Source organism: Phocoena sinus, chromosome X (assembly GCF_008692025.1).
Source record: "Phocoena sinus isolate mPhoSin1 chromosome X, mPhoSin1.pri, whole genome shotgun sequence".
In the NCBI taxonomy this organism is placed as follows: Eukaryota; Metazoa; Chordata; class Mammalia; order Artiodactyla; family Phocoenidae; genus Phocoena; species Phocoena sinus.
The window spans coordinates 60500829-60520291 of record NC_045784.1 but is presented as its reverse complement, the minus strand read 5'-3'; the positions used below and the strand labels follow the sequence as shown (position 1 = coordinate 60520291).

The window sequence follows — 19463 nt, the reverse complement described above, 5'->3', positions numbered from 1 at the left end:
AGGTTTACCACAAAATTGACAGGAAGGTACAGAAATTCCCCCATATACCCCGTCCTGACACATGCGTAGCCATTATCAACAGAGTCGTACCTTTTCTCTTTTTTTTGCGGTATGCGGGCCTCTCACTGCTGTGGCCTCTCCCGTTGCGGAGCACAGGCTCTGGACGCACAGGCTCAGTGGCCATGGCTCACGGGCCCAGCCGCTCCACGGCATGTGGGATCCTCCCGGACCGGGGCACGAACCCGTGTACCCTGCATCGGCAGGCGGACTCTCAACCACTGCGCCACCAGGGAAGCCCCCTTTTCTTTTTTAAACCAATGACAAACTGCATTGACACATCATAAAACCACAGTCCACAGTTCACCTTAGGGTTCACTTTACTGAAGTGAGTAGTGTTGCACATTCTGTGGGTTTGGACAAAAGTATAATGACATATATCCATCATTATAATGTCATACAAAGTATTTCACTGCTCAATAAAAACTTCTGTACTCTGTGTATTCAGCTCCCCTCTCCCCCCGAAACTCCTGGCAACCATTGATCTTTTTATTGTCTCCATAGTTTTGCCTTTCCAGAATGGCATATAGTTGGAATCTGTTTTTTTTCCCTTGAATAAAGAGATTCAAAGTCTTTATGTCTGTAAGACTACTTATGGCCCACTCATGTGTGGACCTCACTGGCTCTAGGTGGCAAACCTCCCCACTAAATACTGTAGCTTTTCTTCCAATATTGAGACCTGTCCCACTGGTCCTACCCAGAAGCCATGTGGAGCTACAGGGGGACATGTGTTGGGTATTTGTTCATAGGAAGGCCACAAGTTTGTGCCCCTTGTCACAGTGAACTCAGATTTCTGTTGGGTGTGTTGTAAATTGAGGAGCCATTTCTTCAGGCCCCCTGCTCTGAGGACAGCCCATGGGATTTTTTTCTAAAGCTGGAGGAGAAGGTTTAATGATGAGGTTATGCCTAATGCCTGTCAAGATTTGACATTGTCTCTTTCAACCATGAACAATATAGGTACTAATTTCAGCTCTATTCAGTGCAAAGGGGAAATCTATTTGCCAGGGGGAAAATCACTTAGAAATTACAGCGTAAACCAAGAAGTAAATCACTAGATAGAAATACAGGGCCAAATGACAGTACTTGTCATTGGGAAAGACAGGAAAATTGTGAAGAAATGAAGCTTTTTAATCTCTAGAAAGGTGCTAAAGAAACAATAGAAAGTAATAGAAAATTAAAACCATAAATCAGTGTTATAGTCTATATCATTTTTAAGGTGAGATGTGCTTTTCCAGCTGAATTTTGTCATTCAGACAGGATTTTGCTGATTTTCATTCTGATTGTTTGTGTTCACCTGGCAGAATTCTCACTATTCATTGATGTTCTGGTTATTTCTTATCAGCTGTCCCAGTTTTGTCCTTCTGATCAAGCAGTTCTGATTGCACAGAAAACATGTTTAATTGTGGCATCTGCAATTGATCTAGAGAAAGGGAGAAAAGCTTCAACAATTTCCGAACAGGTAATGTGCAACCTTCAGGAAAAACACAAGCATTCAGTGTGCTGTTTGGTATGTTTGCTTTCCCTGATGTAATTGTTTTTGATTTTCTTTAAAGAATCCGTTCCTCCATTCTAGCAACATGTTGATTTCAAAGGTTTGTAATGGCTACTTCCTTCCTAAGGAAAGGTCACATTTGGCTTGGCCTCTTCTTTTAAAATGCCCCTTGCCATGGATCATTATTTCTGAATCTGTTTTGAAATAGTCTTTATCTTAATCATCTCCCTGTGATCACATGTGGTCCATAGGAGTGTCTTCTCTATTTCTGTTTCCCTTCACACATCCTCTAAGGAGGCACTCATTTACTTCAACAGCTTTGATAGCCATCTGAAATTATTTAGTTGGCTTGTTTTTCTTCACTCAATTGCATTTGCTTTCTTTGGCCCACATTCTTAAATATTTTATCATTAACTCAGTTTTAACAAGAAGAAGACAGAATTCCTACTTTTACCTGAATTCCACTCTCAGCTTAAACCTTACCCCTTTTAGGAGATACCAACATGAACATCTTGCTCTCCCATCTACCAGAGTATTCTTTGGTTTGTCTTTAGTTCTTTACCTTCCTTCTTTCAAGCTAAGAAAGTTGTCACCAAGTTGGACCACTAGCATTTTTGTATGGTTTTAAGTTCTAGGTCTCTCTGCTTTTTTCTCTTCCCTAGACAAAGAAAACGTCACAATCTTCCATACCTACCAGCTTCTTTTCTTTCCAGTTGGTATAAAATCCTTCTTGGTGCTTATTCTCTTCCTTCTGTTAATCTGTTCTTTTATATGATTCTTCACATCTGGAACAAACTCTTAGCAGATCTCTGCCAACATATTTTGTTTTCTTTCTCTTCCCTTGTTGAGTTCAACTTGAAAAACATATGAGTACCAAGCACTCTGCTAGGTACTAGGGATAAAGGAGATAAAGTTGTTGTCCTGAGGAGTAAAGGGGCTTCTTTTTAGAAACCTTTCCATCGTAAAAGAAGATGAAAAAAAGAATCTGCGAGCCTCAGAGCAAAACCAAAACAAACATTTTGCTTCTTAACAAGTAAGGGTGTTGTCGAACTCAAGTTCATATGCCCCACACACAGTGAGGCCCAACAAACTGAAATGTCAGAGTTTGGAGCAGAGAAAGGCTTATTGCAAGGGCCATGCAAGGAGAACGGGTGGCTCATGCTCAAAAGACCCGAACTCCCCAATGGATTTCAGGGAAGAAGTTTTTATATGCAAAATTTGGGGGGAAGGTGATGCAGAGTGTGTAACCCTCCTCTGATTGGTTGGTGGTGAGGTAACAGGATGGTGTTCCAGGAATCTCAGTCATCAGCCTTCTGGTTCCAACCAGTCTGGGGTCCACATGCTTGTGCTCAGCCTAAAGTTATCATCCTCCACCTGGGTGGGGGCCTTAGTTCCTGTAGAAGAACTCAAGAGATATATATCAAACTGTTATCCACATCCCCCAAGGAGGAACCAGGACCACCATCTTGCAGTATTGTATTCTTTCTGCATTCCCTCACTCTTCTAATTAGTAACTGTTTGAATCTGCCCTTTGGAACTCGGGGAAGGTCTAGGAGGCTGAAAGCCTTTATTCTACAAACAAGAAATGGGGGAACGGAAAGGTTTTTATTCCCCAGGAGGGCCCCACAGGGTCGTGCTCTGTTTCAATGGTATTCTCACAATAAGGTCTTTTGCTTTACTAAGAAAACAATAACATCTTGTTTTCACATAGCAGTTATAACTTTTTAAAAGCTTTCCCTGGGACTTCCCTGGTGGTCCAGTGGGTAAGAATGCAAGCTCCCAATGCAGGGGGCTTGGGTTCAATCCCTGGTCGGGGAACTAGATCCCGCACGCACGCAGCAACTAAGACCTGGTGCAGCCTAAATAAATAAATAAATATTAAAAAAAAAAAAAAAAAAAAGCTTTCCCTCTTAAGTTGGTAGTCCTGAGTCTGTTAAATTTGTATCTCAGTGAATAGAGATCAAATTGACGTGAGGGAAATTTCACAAACTCTTAAGTATGATCCTTAATTATTTTGTTTGTTTCTAACACTGTTCTTTTTTTCCTGTGTTCTTTCTCTTGCACACACTTATGTTTCCTAAGAACTCTCTAACCTAGTAACCTTTCTATAATCTTCTTTGCTTTTGAAAGGATATCTGTTTATATAATTGAAGATGTAGTTCTGCCTTTCCCCATGTTAGTCTGGCCCCTATGAGTTAGACCATGGTGCTCTTTCTCTAATGAAGATTTGTTGGATTCTATTATTTACATCTGTTCCTTGTTCTCTAAATCCTCATCAACTGAAGTATTTCCAAATAAGTATATTATGAAGCAATATAGATAGACTGCATAATCCTATCAACATTGCATCTAGTCTCCTGAGTCTGAGCTGGGGAAAGTGAGGGATGCTTTAAAATATATATAGTAATTGTAAGCCATCAAGGAACCACATCTTTATCCTAGAACAGGACAATTTGTTACTGAAGGGGAAGCTAGGGGAGAGATCTGGTCTTCTGTTAACTACTTATCCTTCATTTCTACTTCTTTGATCTAAGGAAAGAACCAACAGGTTAGGCAAGGTATTGTGTGATCAAAAGATTTGAAAGGTGTGCTTGGGCCAAAGATGAGTAGAGCATGGGGATGCCTGATTTAAAAGTTAGTTACAATATAGCTTTGCTAAATTGACAAGAAAAGGGGTTTCCTGCTGAGGGCAGTTTCCTACAAAGAGCTGCTTACAAAGGTAAGCCCGAAACCTAATGGGGAAAACAACATTAAACCCCAAGGCTTAAAAACAATCCTCCTTGTCTTGGTGCCCCACATTTTGAACCCACTGGGGCTACAGTTGGGCCCCCAAGCCTCTAGACCCCACCTGCATGGCTCTGCCAGGTGCAGTACATGCTGCAGCTCTCACAAGTTAGGGTTCAGGCTGGAATTCCACAAGGTGGCTCTACTGGTCTGGGGTAGGAGGCTCTGTGGGGCATTGCCCTAGTGAGGGCTTTCTGCAGTGGTTCTCCCCTACAGAGGTTCTTTGCCTGGGCCCTGACGGTCTCTGGGGCATCTTTTGAAATTTAGGAGAGGGCAGCAGTGCCCCCCAGCTCTTGGACTCTGAATACCGGGGGAAAACACCAAGCTGATGCCTTCCAGAGGTTTGCAACCTGTGCCTTCTGGAGGGACAACCACAGCAGCCTGTACTGCACTTGGGGTGTCTGAGGAGCATGGTGTGGGAACTTGAGGAGCACAGCCCAGGAGATGAGATGGCTCTGGGCTGCAGTGGGCCCCTCCTTTGAAATCCTTCCGCCCCGCAGGCCCTTGCACTCTGGGCCCCTGATGGGAGGGCCAGCCCCAAAGATCTCTGATCTGTTGAGGTTATTCTTCCTTTGCCTTGGACAATAGGTCCTGGCTTCTGTTTAGATGGCTGACCAATCTGCCCGTTGTCTTGATGAATAGCTCCTAGCTTCTGTTGAGATGGTTCATCCACAGCAATCTCTTATCAATTCAGCCACACCCTTGGTGTTTTCTCCCTTTGATGCTTTCTTATTTCTTTCAATATTAATGGGCTGAGAATTTCCCACATTTTAAAATTCTGCTTAATTTTTTTTTTTTTTGAGGTACGCGGGCCTCTCACTGTTGTGGCCTCTCTTGTTGCGGAGCACAGGCTCTGGACACGCAGGCTCAGCGGCCATGGCTCACGGGCCCAGCCGCTCCACGGCATGTGGGATCTTCACAGACCGGGGCACGAACCCATGTCCCCTGCATCAGCAGGCGGACTCTCAACCACTGCGCCACCAGGGAAGCCCCTCTGATTAATTTTTGATTAACAATTCCACCTTTAAATCATTTCTCTCTTCTCACATTTTACTATAAGCATTCAAGGGAAACCAAGCCACTCTTCAACACTTTGCTTAGAAATTTCTTCAGCCAAATATCAATTTCATCGCTCACAAGTACTACCTTCTATAAAACACTGGGAACACAAACAGAGTTCAGCCAAGCTCTTTGCCACTTTATAGCAAGGATGGCCTTTCCTCCTTTCCTCTAGTTTCCAATGTTCCTCATTTCCATCTGAGACCTCATCAGAATGACATTTACTATCCATATTTCTACCAACATTCGGTTCACAACCACTTAGATATTCTCTTAGAAGACTGAGGCTTTCTCTACAGCTCTCCTCTTCTCTTTCTTGGTCCTCAAGAGAATTTCCCTTAACAGTCCATTCATGGCAAAGTAGACTTTCTAGCATGCACCTCCAAACTCTTCCAGTCTCTGCCCATTACCCAGTTCCAAAGCTGCTTCCATATTTTTAGGTATTTGTTAACAGCGGCACCCCACCAATCAGTACCAATTTTCTGTCTCAGTCCATTCAAGCTGCTATAACAAAACACAATAGACTGGGTAGCTTATAAACAACAGAAATTTAGTTCTCACAGTTCTGGATGCTGGAAGTCCCAAGATCAAGGTGCCAGCAGGGTTGTGTTCTCTGATGAGGTCTCTCTTCCTCCTTTATAGCTGACACCTTTTCGCTGTGTCCTCCCATGATGGAAAGCGCCAAGGATCTCTTTGGAACCTTCTTATAAAAAGCACAAATCTCATGTATGAGGGCTGCATCCTTATGACTTTAGCATCTCTCAAAGGCCCCACCTGCTAATACCTTCACCTTTGGGGTATGATTTTAACATATGAACTTGGGGGCATACATTCAGACCATAGCATCATAGCTTGAGCAGCATCCCATAAGTATTGGTTTGTTTGTTTTTCTCTTTTCATTCATCGCAAAATATTTTCTAATTTTCATTATGATTTCTTCTTTGACCCATTGTTTATTTAGGAATCTATTGTTTAATATCCACATGTTTGTTTCCCAAATTTATTATTATCTTACTGATTTCTAATCTTGTTCCACTGTGGACAGAGTACATACTTTGTGTGACTTCAAGTTATTTTATTATTTTTTTTGTGTGTGGTACGCGGGTCTCTCACTGTTGTGGCCTCTCCTGTTGTGGAGCACAGGCTCTGGACGCGCAGGCTCAGCGGCCATGACTCACGGGCCTAGCCACTCCGCGGCATGTGGGATCTTCCCGGACCGGGGCACGAACCCATGTCCCCTGCATCGGCAGGCGGACTCTCAACCACTGCGCCACCAGGGAAGCCCGACTTCAAGTTATTTTAAATTTATTTGAAGTCTGTGTTGTGGCCTAACAAATGGTCTGTCCTGGATAAAGTGCCGTGTGTGCTTGAGAAAGAATGTATTTTCTTCTTGGGTTGGTGAAATGGTATTTAAGAACCTATATATAGTTTTATACAGTTGTTTTTTTAAAACGAGAAGAAAGAAGAAATATATATTTATACTTTCTTTTACAGTTACATAATTACTTTTATCAGTACACTTTGTTTTTTCCTTTGAATTTAGATTACTGTTTGGTGTTACTTGCTTTCAGCCTGAAGAATCTTAGCATTTTTATAAAATGGTTCTGCTAGCAAAAAGATTCTCTCAGCTTTTTTTAATCTGAGAATTTATTTTGCTTTCAGCTCTGAAAGATAGTTTTGCTGGATATTAGATTCTTGGATGACTGATATTTTATTCATTACATTGAATATGTTATCCCACTGCCTTTTTAATCAAGATTCTGCATTTCCTGACATTGTCATCATACCTTCCTTCTTTAAGTGTGGTTTCCTTTAGTTGTTTGAACATATTTAGAATAGCTGCTTTGAAATCTACGTCTGCTAAATTCCAACATTGGACCTTTCCAAAGTCAGTTCCTGTTGCCTACTTTATTCCTGTGTATTCCTGTGTATGGGTCATACTTCTTGTTTCTTTGCATATCTTATAATTTTTGGTTGAAAACTGGACATTTTGCATAATATATTGGAACATCTTTGGATACTGATTCCCCCCCCCCATCTGGGACTTGCTGTTAATATTTGCTTGTTTATTTGTTTAGTGATTTGGCTGGGCTAGTTCAGTGCAGTCTATTTCCCACAGCTGTATAGTAGTATACAGCTTCTCATATTACTTGTCAGAGATTACAGTCTTTGCCTTTGCAGTCACCCTGACCCCTCCCCTGAAAAGGGATGAAAGAAGTTTTAGCAGGGTTATTTTTGACTATCTCTTTCTGTGATCTCCCTGTTAAGCTTCTGAATGGGCTTCTTTTATTGGTATCACACACAGATGTAAATCTTGACTAATTACTAGGTGACTGCTGTGTGTGTGTGTGTGTGTGTGTGTGTGTGTGTGTGTGTGTGTGTGCATGTGCACACATGTGCATGTGAGTGTTTGGAAATGCTCTTTGGCATAAATTGCTCCACAGTCTGATCCAATTAAAGTAATGCCCCTTTGAAGGGATAGGGAATCTTCTTAGCTTTCTCTTCCCCTTGTTTTCTCTGTAAACTTCTAGCTGGTCTACTGTTTGGCTTGTCGATATCATTAGTTACCAACCTCCTGTTAATTGCCCACACCAAAATCTCCACTTTTTTAATAGTGCCCTTAGACTCGAACTTCCTCAAATTCTATGTCAATAAAAGTCAGTCTCCTTAGGGTGACTACAGAGCTCACTCTTTTAATGGCCTTCCTCTCCTCCTGAGCAGAAACTCTATACCACTGCTTTGAAACTAGAGGCAGGGACAGTGACCCATTTGTATCAGAGTGACAATACAGCTGTATGAGTCAGGGCTAGACAAAAGTCGTAGTCCCTAGCATTCTTGGCTTGCCTCTTCCAGCATGGAAACTCTGTCTTATAAGCAAGCTGAGGTGAGGGCAATTGAGACCCAGTATTCTCAATTTGCAATGTCTGGTATGGGGACTGGGTAGAAAAAGAGAGCTCAAGTCTTCTCAGTTGTGCCTGTTTATAATAGAACTCATGCAATACAGATCTTGGGGAGGGGGATGAGAAGTACTGGCAGCATGCCCATTCTGGTCATCCCTAGCCTGGAAACTAAGGATAGAGTGAGCCCCATCGTCTTGGCCACACCCACCTAAAGTGCACTTACATCACACTGAGCTTGGGGGAGAGTGAGCAGATCATGGCTCAACTGCTACAGGTATTCACTGTTCTTACTGAGACTTAGTAGATTTCCTGGAATAGATGTTTCCCCATTTGCTATATGCCCGCAGGGCAATTTCCTGAGACTTTATATGATTGTGTTTTAAAATTCTCACCAGTTATGGTAGTTTTGCTGGGGAGAGGATCCATGGCTCTCCTCATACCACCATTCTGGAAGTGCTTCTCTTCTATCCTAGATTATTAAATAAATTGATAATGTTCAAGATTCTCTATATAATCCTCATTTTCCTGCAACATTAAGGAAAAGTAAAAAAAAATATAGAGAGGCTAATATTTATATATAAATTCCAAATATTCACTTTATACTTTCATTTTTCTATAGTTTTATTTTTAACTGTTTTTAGTGAAAATGATATTTTTATTTGCTTAAAGTTTGGTTTGGTTGAGACTAATTTTCTCATGGCTTTCTTACCAAATAGACCATGTTACTGAATCGTGCACTTGATCAGATCCATAAATGCAGAGACATCTGGAATCTCCTGAAAGAAACAGGTACAGTGGGACCGGGAGTTTGGAAACACAGTTATAAAAGGGGTTTCAAATCTTACTAACCTAGTCTTTATCACCAGAAATTTGTCCCAATGCAATACTTGATAACCAGTCAAATGATTCTTTAAGAGCTAGCTTTTCCCCGTGGTATGTCTGTATTTTGACTCTTTGGCATACTACTTAGAGTAAGAACATTTTTTACCTTGATTTTTATTGAAGTGTAGTATTGAGTATAAAAATAGGACCATAATTGTTCAACATGACTTTATTGCTCTTAGGTCACTAGATTTGATGTCTAATTTAATCAAGTTTTAACTTTGACTAAATGTAGGGTACAGAGTTTTCCAAACCAAAATTACAGTATCGGATACTGCTAACATTTTGTTATGAAATAATCAAAATAATAGTAAACCTTTTGAACTTACATAGTAGTTTGTTACTGTTCCCTGATTAAGGATGGTATTATTAGATAGACTTTATTATGTCCATCTGTTTCTGTTTTAGTTAGAATTTTTTAAAAACTCAATAGATGTGGAATTGAATTACATGTCTTTTAAGCTTCTATAGAGATAATCACATGGTTTTTCTCTTTTGAAGTATTAATATATTGAATTATAATAATATATTTCCTAAAATTGAGTCATTGTTGCATTTCTAGAATAACCCCTATTAGGTCATGGTGTATTATTATTTTTTAAAAGGCTGATGAATTTGGCTTCCTAATATTTAGAAATTATTGGTCTGTCATTTTGTGTGTGTTCATGCATGATATCTTTGATGGATTTTGATATCAAACTATAGGAATTATAAGGAAGAACATAAACACATGAAATTTAGTTCACCTCTCTCAATCTATGGCAGGAATTTAAAAGAATACAAACAATAAAAAGAAAGGACAGAGAATACCTAAATAACATTCTTAGTATGGAAGATTTAATACAAATGTACTCTATAACCTGAAAACATACTTTATAGCCTGAGAATAGAAAACTCATTTTCTTTTCATGTGCCCTTTGAACATTTACAAAATTGATCACAAGAAAAACCTGAATAAAAAAAAACGTGAATAAATTCTAAGACATAGAAATAAAACAGACAACATTATCTGATCACAATGCAGTAAAACTAGAAAATAATAATGGAATCAGGAAACAAAACCCTTGACCAGTTGGACATTTTAAACAACAGTAATACTGGAAAATCGAGAAAATCATGGTAACAAGAATACCTCATAACAGAATCTGAATTACTAAAGCAGTGCTCAACATGAAATTCATACCGTCAGTGCCTTTTATTTAAAAAGTATATCAGGGCTTCCCTGGTGGCGCAGTGGTTGAGAGTCCGCCTGCCGAGGCAGGGGACACGGGTTCGTGCCCCGGTCCGGGAAGATCCCACATGCCGTGGAGCAGCTGGGCCCGTGAGCCATGGCCACTGAGCCTGTGCGTCCACAGCCTGTGCTCCACAACGGAAGAGGCCACAACAGTGAGATGCCATCGTACCGCAAAAAAAAAAAAAAAGAGTAAAAGTATATCAGAATGCTAGCTGTCTAATGAAAAATCAATTTCTTCTTTCTAGGAAGACAGCTAGACTCTTATCTATCTATCTATCTATATGTATCTATATATCTGTCTGTCATCTGTCTATCTGTGTCATTAGAGACTTGCAAACTTAAACAACAATGAAATGCCACTACACACCTGTTAGAATGGAAAAGTTTAAAACACTGAAAACACCAAATGCTGGTAAGTATGTGCAGCAACAGGTATGCTCATTCATTGCTGACAAGAATGCAAAATGGTTTAGCCACATTGAAAGACAGCTTGGCAGTTTCTTAAAAAACTAAGCGTTCTCTTGCTATACAATCCAGTAGCTGTGCTCCCTGGTATTTACCCAAATAAATTGAAAACTTATGTCCATAAAAAGACCTGTACATGGATGTTTATAGCAGCTTTATTCACAATTGCTAAAATTTGGAAGCAACCAAGATGTCCTTCAGTAGGTGAATGGATAAACTGTGGAATGTCCAAACAATGAAATATTATTCAGGATTACGAAGAAATGAACTATTAAGCCATGAAAAGACATGAAGGAAACTTAAATGCATATTACTAAGTGAAGGAAGCCAATCTGAAAACGCCACATACTATATGATTCCAACTATATGACATTCCAGAAAAGACAAAACTATGGAGACAATAAAAGGATCATTGGTTGCCAGGGGTGAGTTGTGGAAGGAGGGTTGAATAGATAGAACACAGAAAATTTTTAGGGCAGTGAAACTATTATGTATGATACTACAATGGTAGATACATCTTATTATACATTTGACAAAATCCATAGAATGTACAACACCAAGAGTGAATCCTAATGTAACCTGTGAAATTGCGGTAAAAATGACATGTCACTGTAGATGCATTGATTGTAACAAATGTACCACTATGCTACAGGATGTCAATAGTGGGGGAGGTTGTATACAGTGGGGGATAGGGTATATATGGGAGCACTCAGTACGTTCCACTCAATTTTGCTATGAACCTAAAACTGCTTTAAAGAATGGCTATCATTGGTGCTCCTTCCTGCACCAGGATAAAAGCGTGCCCCTGTGCCGATGCTCTTCCACCTGGCACTTGGAAATGAAACGCATGTGGATCAAACCTAAATTCCACTGCAGCCAACCCACAGACCAACCTGGGAGAAATTAATCTTTGCTGTTGGATGACTTACAAGGTGATAAAGAACTTAAAGCTGCAAAAGCCATGTGGAGGACAGGCTCTTGGTGCTCCAGCCAGGCGTCAGGGCTGTGCCACTGAGGTGGGAGAGCCAACTTCAGGACACTGCTCCACAAGAGACCTCCCAGCTCAACATAACATCAAACGGCGAAAATCTCCCAGAGATCTCCATCTCAGCTCCAAGACCCAGCTCCACTCAATGACCAGCAAGCTACAGTGCTGGACACCCTATGCCAAACAACTACCAAGACAGGAACACAACCCCATCCATTAGCAGAGAGGCTGCCTAAAATCATAATAAGTCCACAGACACCACAAAACACACCACCAGACGTGGACTTGCCCACCAGAAAGACAAGATCCAGCGTCATCCACCAGAACACAGGCACTAGTCCCCTCCACCAGGAAGCCTACACAACCCACTGAACCAACCTTAGCCACTGCGGACAGACACCAAAACAATGGGAATTATGAACCTGCAGGCTGAAAGAAGGAGACCCCAAACACAGTAAGTTAAGCAAAATGAGGAGACACAGAAACACACAGCAGATGAAGGAGCAAGGCAAAAACCCACCAGACCTAATAAATGAAGATGAAATAGGCAGCCTACCTGAAAAAGAATTCAGAATAATGCCAGTAAAGATCCAAAATCTTGGAAATAGAATGGAGAAGATACAAGAAACCTTTAACAAGGACCTAGAAGAACTAAAGAGCAAACAAACAGTGATGAACAACACAATAAATGAAATTTTAAATTCTCTAGAAGGGATCAATAGCAGAATAACTAAGGCAGGAGAACGGATAAGTGACCTGAAAGATAAAACAGTGGAAAAAACTACTGCAGAGCAGAATAAAGAAAAAAAGAATGAAAAGAACCGAGGACAGTCTCAGAGACCTCTGGGACAACATTAAATGCACCAACATTCGAATGATAGGGGTCCCAGAAGAAGAAGAGAAAAAGAAAGGGACTGAGAAAATATTTGAAGAGATAATAGTTGAAAACATCCCTAATATGGGAAAGGAAATAGTTAAGTCCAGGAAGCACAGAGAGTACCATACAGGATAAATCCAAGGAGAAACACGCCAAGACACATATTAATCAAGCTATCAAAAATTAAATACAAAGAACAAATATTAAAAGCAGCAAGGGAAAAACGACACATAATACATAAGGGAATCCCCATAAGGTTAACAGCTGAACTTTCAGCAGAAACTCTGCAAGCCAGAAGGGAGTGGCAGGACATATTTAAAGTGATGAGAGGGAAAAACCTACACCAAGATTACTCTACCCAGCAAGGATCTCATTCAGCTTTGACGGAGAAATTAGAACCTTTACAGACAAGCAAAAGCTAAGAGAATTCAGCACCACCAAACCAGCTATAAAACAAATGATAAAGGAACTTCTCTAGGCAGGAAACACAAAAGAAGGAAAAGACCTACAATAACAAACCCAAAGCAACTAAGAAGATGGTAATAGGAACATACATATCGATAATTACCTTACATGTAAATGGATTAAATGCTCCAACCAAAAGACATAGACTGTCTGAATGGATGCAAAAACAAGATCCATATATATGCTGTCTACAAGAGACCCACTTCACACCTAGGGATGCATACAGACTGAAAGTGAAGGGATGGAAAAAGATATTCCATACAAATGGAAATCAGAATAATGCTGGAGTAGCTATTCTCATATCAGATGAAATAGACTTTAAAACAAAGACTATTACAAGAGACAAAGAAGGACACTACATAATGATCAACCGATCAATTTAAGAAGAAGATATAACAACTGTAAATATTTATGCACCCAAAATAGGAGCACCTCAATACATAAGGCAAACACTAACAGCCATAAAAGGGGAAATCGACAGTAACATCATCACAGTAGGGGACTTTAACACCCCACTTTCACCAATGGATAGATCATCCAAAACGAAAATAAGGAAACACAAGCTTTAAATGATACATTAAACAAGATGGCCTTAATTGATATTTATAGGACATTCCATCCAAAAACAACAGAATACACATTCTTCTCAAGTGCTCATGGAACATTCTCCAGGATAGATCATATCTTGGGTCACAAATCAAGCCTTGGTAAGTTTAAGAAAATTGAAATCGTATCAAGTATCTTTTCTGACCACAGTGCTATGAGACTAGATATCAATTACAGGAAAATATCTGTAAGAAATACAAACACATGGAGGCTAAACAATACACTACTTAATAACGAACAGATCACTGAAGAAATCAAAGAGGAAATCAAAAAATACCTAGAAACAAATGACAATGAAAACATGATGACCCAAAACCTATGGGATGCAGCAAAAACAGTTCTAAGAGGGAAGTTTATAGCAATACAATCCTCAAGAAAGAAAAAACATCTCAAATAAACAACCAAACCTTACACCTAAAGCAATTACAGAAAGAACAAAAAAAAACCCCAGAGTTAGCAGAAGGAAATAATTCATAAAGATCAGATCAGAAATAAATGGAAAAGAAATGAAGGATATGATAGCAAAGATCAATAAAACTGAAAGGTGGTTCTTTGAGAAGATAAACAATATTGATAAACCATTAGCCAGACTTATCAAGAAAAAAAGGGAGAAGACTCAAATCAATAGAATTAGAAATGAAAAAGAAGTAACAACTGACCCTGCAGAAATACAAAGGATCATGAGAGATTACTACAAGCAGCTATATGCCAATAAAATGGACAACCTGGAAGAAATGGACAAATTCTTAGAAATGCACAACCTTCCTTGACTGAACCAGGAAGAAATAGATAATATGAACAGACCAATCACAAGCACTGAAATTGAAGCTGTGATTCAAAATCTTCCAACAGGGGCTTCCCTGGTGGCGCAGTGCTTGAGAATCTGCCTGCCAATGCAGAGGGCATGGGTTCGAGCCCTGGTCTGGGATGATCCCACATGCTGCGGAGCAACTGGGCTGGTGAGCCACAACTACTGAGGCTGCATGTCTGGAGCCTGTGCTCCACAACAAGAGAGGCCGCGATAGTGAGAGGCCCACACACCTCGATGTAGATTGGCCCCCGCTCGCCGCAACTAGAGAAAGCCCTTGCACAGAAACGAAGACCCAACACGGCCAAAAATAAATAATTAAAAAAAAAAATCTTCCAACAAACAAAAGCCCAGGACCAGATGGCTTCACAGGCGAATTCTATCAAACATTTAGAGAAGAGCTAGCACCTATCCTTCTCAAACTCTTCCAAAATATGGCAGAGGGAGGAACACTCCCAAACTCCTTCTGTGGGGCCACCATCAGTCTGATACCAAAACCAGACAAAGATGTCACAAAGAAAGAAAACTACAGGCCAATATCACTGATGAACATAGATTCAAAAATCCTCAACAAAATACTCGCAAGCAGAATCCAACAACACATTAAAAGGATCATACACTATGATCAAGTGGGGTTTATCCCAGGAATGCAAGGCTTCTTCAGTATATGCAAATCAATCAACGTGATACAGCATATTAACAAATTGAAGGTCAAAAACCATATGATCATCTCAAAAGATGCAGAGAAAGCTTTTGACAAAATTCACCACCTATTATAAAATCCCTCCAAAATATAGGCATAGAGGGAACTTTCTTCAACATAATAAAAGGCCATATATGACAGACCCACAGCCAACATCATCCTAAATGGTGAAAAACTGAAACCATTTGCACTAAGATCAGGAACAAGACAAGGTTGCCCACTCTCACCACTGTTATTCAACATAGTTTTGGAAGTTAGAGAAGAAAAAGAAATAAAAGGAGTCCAAGTTGGAAAAGAAAAAGTAAAGCTGTCACTGTTTGTAGATGACATGATACTATACATAGAGAATCCTAAAGATGCTACCAGAAAACTATTAGAGCTAATCAGTGAATTTGGCAAAGTAGCAGGATACAAAATTAATGCACGGAAATCTCTTGCATTCCTATACACTAATGATGAAAAATCTGAATGAGGAATTAAGGAAACCCTCCCATTTACCACTGCAACAAAAAGAATAAAATATCTAGGAATAAACCTACCTAAGGAGACAAAAGACCTGTATGCAGAAAATTATAAGACACTGATGAAAGAAATTAAAGATGATACAAATAGATGGAGAGATATACCATGTTCTTGGGTAGGAAGAATCAACATTGTGAAAATGACTCTACTACCCAAAGGAATCTACAGATTCAATGCAATCCCTATCAAACTACCACTGGCATTTTTCACAGAACTAGAACAAAAAATTTCACAATTTGTATGGAAACACAAAAGACCCCTAATAGCCAAAGGAATCTTGAGAAAGAATAACGGAGCTGGGGGTATCAGGCTCCCTGACTTCAGACTATACTACAAAGCTCCAGTAATCAAGACAGTATGGTACTGGCAGAGAAACAGAAAGATAGATCAATGGAACAGGATAGAAAGCCCAGAGATAAACCCACGCACGTATGCTCACCTTATCTTTGATAAAGGAGTCAAGAATATGCAGTGGGGAAAACACAGCCTCTTCAATAAGTGGTGCTGGGTAAACTGGGCAGCTACATGTAAAAGAATGAAATTAGAACATTCGCTAACATCATACACAAAAATAAACTCAAAATGGATTAAAGACCTAAATGTAAACCATCAAACTCTTAGAGGAGAACATAGGCAGAACACTCTGACATAAATCACAGCAAGATCCTTTGACCCATCTCCTAGAGAAATGGAAATAAATCCAAAAATAAACAAAGGGGACCTAATGAAACTTAAAATCTTTTGCCCAGCAAAGGAAACCATAAACAAGATGAAAAGACAACCCTCAGAATGGGAGAATATATTTGCAAATGAAGCAACTGACAAAGGAATAATCTCAAAAATTTATAAGCAGCTGAGCTGCAGCTCAATATTTAAAAAAAAACAACCCAATCCAAAACTTGGCAGAAGACCTAAATAGACATTTCTCTAAAGAAGATGTACAGTTTGCCAACAGACACACGAAAGAATGCTCAACATCATTAATCATCAGAGAAATGCAAATCAAAACTACAATGAGATACCATGTCACACTGGTCAGAATGGCCATCATCAAAAAATCTACAAGCATTAAATGCTGGAGAGGGTGTGGAGCAAAGGGAACCCTCTTGTACTGTTGGTGGGAATGTAAATTGATACATCCACTATGGAAAACAGTATGGACATTGGTTAAAAAACTAAAAATAGAACTACCATATGACCCAGCAATCCCAGTACTGGGCATATACACTGAGAAAACCATAATTCAAAGAGAATCATGTACCAAAACGTTCTTTGCAGCCCTGTTTACAAAAGCCAGGACATGGAAGCAACCTAATTGTCCTTCGACAGATGAATGGATAAAGGAGATGTGTCACATATATATAATGGAATATTACTCGGCCATAAAAAGGAATGAAACTGAGTTATTTGTAGTGAGGTGGATGGGGCCTAGAGACTGTCATACAGAGTGAAGTAAGTCAGAAGCAGAAAAACAAATACCGTATGCTAACACGTATATATGGAATCTAAAAAAAATGATCATGAAGAACCTAGGGGCAAGACAGGAATAAAGATGCAGACGTACTAGAGAATGGACTTGAGGATACGGGGAGGGGGAAGGGTAAGCTGGGACAAAGTGAGAGAGTGGCACGGACATATATACACTACCAAACGTAAAATCGATAGCTAGTGGGAATCAGCCGTATAGCACAGGGAGATCAGTTCAGTGGTTTGTGACCACCTAGAGGGGTGGGTTAGGGAGGGTGCGCGGGAGGGAGACGCAAGGGGGCAGAGGTGTGGGAACATATGTATATGTGTAACTGATTCACTTTGTTATAAAGCAGAAACTAACACACCATTGTAAAGCAATTATACTCCAATAAAGATGTTAAACAAAAAAAAACCCAGAATGGCTGTCATCAAAAAGGCAAGGGAGAGGGCTTCCCTGGTGGCGTAGTGATTGAGAATCCGCCTGCCAATGCAGGGGACACGGGTTTGAGCCCTAGTCCAGGAAGATCCTTCATGCCACAGAGCAACTAAGCCTGCATTCCACAACTACTAAAGCCCGCGTGCCTGGAGCCTGTCTTCCGCAACAGGAGAAGCCACCACAATGAGAAGACCGTGCACCACAGCAAAGAGTAGCCCCCGCTCTCCGCAAGTAGAGAAAAGCCCACATGCAGCAACGATGACCCAGTGCAGCCAAAAATAAATTAATTTTTTTTTTAATTTAAAATGGCAAGGCAGGATGTGGAGAAAAGGGAATACCTTGTGCACTGTTGATGGGACTGTAAATTCTTACAGCTACTATGGAAAACAATGTGGAGGTTTCTCAAAAAATTAAAAATAGAACCACCATATGATCCAGAAATCCCACTACTGAGTATATATCCGAAGGAAATGAAATCACTATTGCAAAGAGATATCTGCAGCACCATGTTCACTGCAGCATTATTCACAATAGCCAAGACATGGAAATAGTCTAAGTATCCATTGAAGGATGAATGGATAAAGAAACTGTGACATACATACACATATATATGTATGTACCATTAGGTACAGCTCCAAGGATGATGGGTTGTAAATGTTATTAAAAACGGATTTTATTTCAGTGTAAAAAAAATAAAGTAAATCTATTAATTAAAAAATAAATGTGGTAGCAGAAAAGACTATAATAAAAATTTTCTGAGTGTTGGTGAGTCTTAGTTTTTCTGGAATATAGTATGCTTTTTCAATTTATAAATTCCAGTGTTCCTCTTTTTCTAGAAATTTTTCTAGAACGGTTTTTAAACATTTGGTTTTATTTTTTCCCATTTTCTTCTTCAGGAACTCTAGGTATGTTTTGGATCTCCTTTGCTTGTTTCCAAATCTACCACCATCTCTCTTTCTAGAGTTTTAATTTCCATTCTCATTTTTTGAACACGTTAAAGATTTAACTCGTTAATTAATAAAGGAGCCAGTAAGATGTTACAGCTGTTTCAAAAGATGAGTAAAACACACACACACACACAGAGGCAATTAGGAGATGGATTTACAAGTATATTCAAAACTGAATTGCCCATAGGTGTGTGTGAATGTGCATGGTTATGTTATCGTTTGCTAGGATACAAAGGCCAAGAAACTCTCTCCACCAGATTTACCTGTAGTACTTATAAATTTGAGGAAAATCATCTTTTTTCAAGGTCCTTCAAATTTACTAAGGTTCCTGGCCTTATGGAAAGTGAACTTTTTATCACATTTAGACTGGGAACCCTCCCTATAAGTCAGGTACCAGGACAGTTCCCTGAGAGGACCTTGTAGGCCTTTACTCCATACAGCTGAGGTAAGATCAGACTTATTCCTTAAAAGTATCTTATCATAGCTTATTAAGTGGCTGTCTTTCTTAAATATGGATAGTTCATGCAAGGCCTTTGTTGCACAATGAGTCCATATATATCCTGGTTGCACAATGAGTCCATTTATATCCTGGTTTAAAAAGTGGAAGATTTTTATAGAACCAATGGAAATAACTATATTGCCATGAACAATAAGGAGACTTAGGAACAGTTTCTGAATTCATAAGGGAGGGGGAGGATGGGGAGGAGGTAAGTGAGAATCATATCTTTTTTTTTTTTTTTTATGGTTGGCCTAACTTTTAGTTATTTT

The 19463-nt window shown here is 39.7% G+C and overlaps 1 protein-coding gene and 1 non-coding gene across 5 annotated transcripts in view; one reads left to right on the top strand and one right to left on the bottom strand.

Annotated features, from left to right (window-relative positions):
* The window catches only part of TEX11 (testis expressed 11), a 385828-nt gene that overhangs the window by 301028 nt on the left and 65337 nt on the right, over nucleotides 1-19463 (top strand). For all 4 annotated transcript variants that reach the window (XM_032620813.1, XM_032620814.1, XM_032620810.1 and 1 more), the window contains exons 24-25: nucleotides 1400-1516; nucleotides 9009-9081. In XM_032620813.1, coding sequence (XP_032476704.1) covers nucleotides 1400-1516; nucleotides 9009-9081 — 190 coding nt within the window. The remainder of the gene's footprint in view (nucleotides 1-1399; nucleotides 1517-9008; nucleotides 9082-19463) is intronic.
* LOC116748197 lies at nucleotides 784-912 on the bottom strand. Its single transcript, XR_004348208.1, has one exon. It is a non-coding gene; the product is annotated as a small nucleolar RNA SNORA11 (small nucleolar RNA).